This window comes from Nannospalax galili, unplaced genomic scaffold (assembly GCF_000622305.1).
Source record: "Nannospalax galili isolate Female #2095 unplaced genomic scaffold, S.galili_v1.0 scaffold338, whole genome shotgun sequence".
Taxonomy (NCBI): Eukaryota; Metazoa; Chordata; class Mammalia; order Rodentia; family Spalacidae; genus Nannospalax; species Nannospalax galili.
In genome coordinates, this window is record NW_008340849.1 from 222,810 (window position 1) to 227,384 (window position 4,575).

Sequence of the window (4,575 nt, forward strand, 5' to 3'; positions counted from 1 at the left end):
TGGGTTAGTATACAAAGCAATTTAATTATGGCAGTTCATGTTATCTGTCATAATACTTGGTTGTTATTTGTTTGCCTCTCAAACTACCATCTTTGGTGTCCCCTGCACTCCGCGACAGTTCCCTTCCTTCTCCAAATGATTCCCCATTGTGCTTTCTTCACGTGTATTATAAGAATCTCTATTCTCCCCATCCCCTTAATATAACATCAGTCATCCCCTTTCATAATCCCTTTTGTAGTTTGGGGGTCTAGACAATTGTACACACATATAAATATGAGCAAGTATATACACAAAATTACCTACTTAGATATATGTATGTGTGTGTATCTGTGTCAAAGTATGAGTATGTGAGTACAGGTGTCCATGGAGTCCAGAAATGTAGGATGCCCATGGAGCTGGAGTTACAGACTGTTATGAACCATCTGATGGGTGTTTTTTAAAATTAAACTCAGGTCCTCTGAAAGAAGCATACACACTCTTAACTGTTCAAGCATCTCTCCAGCCCCTACATATATAATTTTAAAACTAGATTTTACATGTAAGAGGAAATATGTGTGTGTGTGTGTGTGTGTGTGTGTGTGTGTGTGTGTGTGTGTTTCTGAATCTGGCTTATTTTGCCTAACATAATGATTTCCATTGTCATCCATTTTACTGTAAATACCATGTTTTTGTTTTTCTTAATGGCTGCACACATTTCCATTATGTATAAGTAGCACATTTTCTTCATCCATTCGTTAATGCTCATCTAGGCTAGTTATATTTCCTGGCTGTTGTGAACAGTGCATCAACAAGCATGGATACATAACAAAAATACAGAAAATATAATCAAATAAAGTTCTTAATTATTGTAAAGCAAATAGACACATAGGTCCCTTATCCATGTCAAAAATATAGAACCTAGAAGCCCTGTGTGCCTTTAACAAACCACAAATTGGTTTTGTCCTCTAAAACTGGCAACCATATTTTTCATTAACGAAATATTTGTTATTTTTCATCTTCTGAAAATGCCTCCTTGTGAGGTTATATTGGTTGTCAGTTAAGACCTAGAATCATCTAGGGGACAAACTTCTGGGCATATCTGTGAGGGAGTATCTAGACTAGAATAATAGAGATATGAAGACTTATTCTAACCGTGCCTGGTACCATTCTGTGGGCTGTGGTCCAGGACTGGGTACAAAGGAGAAAGAGATCTGAGTACCTGCGTTTATCTCTCTGCTTCTTTACTATGGACGTGCTGCGGCCAGCTGCCTCGTGCTTCTGCCTTTATGCATTTCACATAAAGGACTATAGAATCAAACCCTATGGTCTATTTAAAGTTTCCACTTACTCCAATAGTGTTACACATTGTGGACTGGTAATATTGCTTGAATATGAGCAATAATACATGCCCAAAGTACTGATAATCCACAATTTTGGAAGGCTGCCCTGACTTCTTTAACATACACTATATAGACAATGATTATTGACAAGAAGATGGACTATTTAGTATTTTTTAAAAAAGATATTCTGCCAGGAGTATGTTGAGCCCTCACATGTCATTCAGAAATTCCTTTTGCAGTTGAATATGCAGGATGAAATATGTGTTCTTAATTTTTGGTCAGAGAAAGACCCATCAGAGAAGCCTTCTGTGAAACATTTTGTGGAAGAAAGAACGTAATTGGTTGAGTCACTAAAGATGGAGAGAACAACATAAGATAATTTACAGTTTGGACATTGTGGTATATACCTGTTAATCCAACACTCAAAATATTAAGGAGGATTAAGAGTTCCAAACTAACCTGGGCCACATAATGAGATCTTGTCTTTAAAAAAATTAAAGAAACAAAAATAACAAATAATATACCAAACTAATTCAAAAGGCAATGGGCAGAACTGCAGAAGAGTTTCAAATCCAAATTCTCAGATAAGGAACTGCCCTGCTGACTAATTAGCATGTATAGTTGTGCCAAGCTGATTTTAAGGCTAAAGACACACACACACACACACACACACACACACACACACACACACACACACATGACAGCTGGAGATGGAGAGATGGCTCAGCGGTTAAGAGCACTGGTTGCTCTTGCAGGGGACCGGAGTTTGGTTCCCCGCACTCATATGGTGGCTAGCAACTATCTGTAACTCCAGTTTCAGGGGACTCTGAAGCCCTCTTCTGACATCTTTGGGCATTGTACAGCATGGGTGCACTTATATAAATGGAAGCAATACACATATACATAAAATAATAAAATATTTAAACAAAACAAAACAAAAACATGAGAGGCTGTGCTATCGTATTTAAAGTTAGGTTCTTCGGGCTCTGACTTCTTTTAAGAGCAGTATTGTCCTCAGTATGGCTTTGGTCTGTTTGTATGTAGAAATTGGAGATAAAAATTGTCATTTGTCACACTCATATATGTAGACTTTGAAATCAACAGTCATAATTTCAAATTCAAATTTTTGGCCTTCTGACCTTGATTCTAGTTCATCAATCTGTCAAGCAAAGATGATTATGAATATCTCATGAGAATTTGTAAAAATCAGTAATTCACACAAATCTCTTGATGATGTAGAAAGAGTTCAACCAATATTAATATTACTAGATTCAAATCAGGAAGGGCATCAAGATAGTCAAAATGATTATTTCAGTGTTTCTTTCCAATGTACTCTAACCATTGCCATCAATACCCTGCTTAAGATCTTCATGGAGATAATAAAAAATGATAGAGTCATTATGCTCTACCTGTAAGAAAAAAAATTAGACTGTATCTATGGCTTTAATGATATGTTTAGTTATTGTTGGCATATATATTACAGCAAGTAAATGAATTTAGAAGAGTAATCTAAACACATTAGCAACATTAGAATTGCAATGAAATAGGATCAGTCCAGTGATTGCCAAAACATGAATAGGATTGACTATTCATAAAATTCTAATGTTTAGGATGGTATTATATTTCTTGAGACCCAAAGAAAGTAAACACAAAATAAAAATTGCCATATGACATTCAAAAAGATCATTAACCCCAAGAAAGTCTATCCACAACTTTTCTTAATTTTACAGTCTCCTCTTCCCCAGGATCCATATTCTACATCTTACTTTTCAATAAGGAAGCCATACAGCCTGATTATTTTACCTTTGGCATCAGAATGGATGACATCTACAAACTTTGCATCAGTGTAATCTAATCTGCTATTTGCTGGTTTTCCTGAAAATTTTGGTCCAGCAGGGTCAAGACCTGAAATTCAAAAAGTAAAGTCCAATCCAAACAGGTTTTACTACTTTGCTATATTTCATGCTTCATTATCATCAATATTAAACATAAGTAATTGCAATTCTGATTAAACAAATCCAAAAATTTAAATTAAATGTGATCAATAGCAAGTGATTTAGTATCTGAAAAATTATTACTAACTTTCAAATGTGGTCTAGTTTCAAGAGAAATGTCTCAACAGAATATTGTTAAAATATTTTTTAGCATTTTACTTAAGAATCAAATGGAACAAGGCTGTGTAATTTTGTATTCAGTAGTAATTATAACATAATCTGAAGAAGGAGAAAAGCTAACGAATGCCATCTCTCCTGAATTTTGGGCCTCACCCTAACTTTCAAATGTGGTCTAGTTTCAAGAGAAATGTCTCAACAGAATATTATTAAAATATTTTTTAGCATTTTTACTTAAGAATCAAATGGAACAAGGCTGTATAATTTTGTATTCAGTAGTAATTATAACATAACCTAAAGAAGGAGAAAAGCTAACGAATGCCATCTCTCCTGAATTTTGGGCCTCACCAGCTTTATTCTGGATATGTCTATAGGTCTAAAAAGGCTTTTTAGATGCTAAATGAAGTTTAGGTTGTGGAATAAAGTGAATTTACTATTATCTAACATTCACATCTCACAAGAGTCTTCCATACACTCTTCAAGATTAAAAAAAGTTAAAATTTCCATAGAATTTGGATATTATTTCATATCACAAATACTAAATAAAAATCCTAGAATTATGACTTTCTGTAGGGTATCAAAGTGAAGAGAAAGATAAAATTCACTTCATTGAGTAAGAAATGATTATATTGAAAAGATTATTGTAAAAGTAAAATATGGAGCCAGGCGTGGTGGTCCACATCTTTAAGTCCAGCACTCCAGAGGCAGAGGCAGAAAGATCTTTGTAAGATCCAGGCCAACAGGGGCTACATACAGGGAGAACTTGTTTCAAAAAAAAAAATTAATATGAAACTGGTGAGATGGTTGATTGTGTAAGGGAGCCTGCTACCAAGATCAACACCTGAGTTTGGTCCCTGAGATTCACAAGACAGAGAGAATCAATTTTCATACATTGTCCTCTGACCACCATCCAGAGGAATAAATAAATAAATACAATGAAAACTTTTAAATAAAATGTAATGTTCACTTCATATCCTCCTATTATTTATATTTTATTTAGCAGATGACTGAGAATCTACCTATCCCTGTAGATTTTTCTTGATTGTGTAAGGGAGGCTGCTACCAAGATCAACACCTGAGTTTGGTCCCTGAGATTCACAAGAGAGAGAATCAATTTTCATACATTGTCCTCTGACCACCATCCA

At 34.9% G+C, this 4,575-nt stretch overlaps 1 protein-coding gene across 1 annotated transcript in view; it reads right to left on the reverse strand.

Moving 5' to 3' along the window:
• Positions 1–4,575, reverse strand: part of Lipi (lipase I) — a 56,831-nt gene that overhangs the window by 33,256 nt on the left and 19,000 nt on the right. The window contains exon 4 of the mRNA XM_008835819.1: positions 3,123–3,224. Coding sequence (XP_008834041.1) covers positions 3,123–3,224 — 102 coding nt within the window. The remainder of the gene's footprint in view (positions 1–3,122; positions 3,225–4,575) is intronic.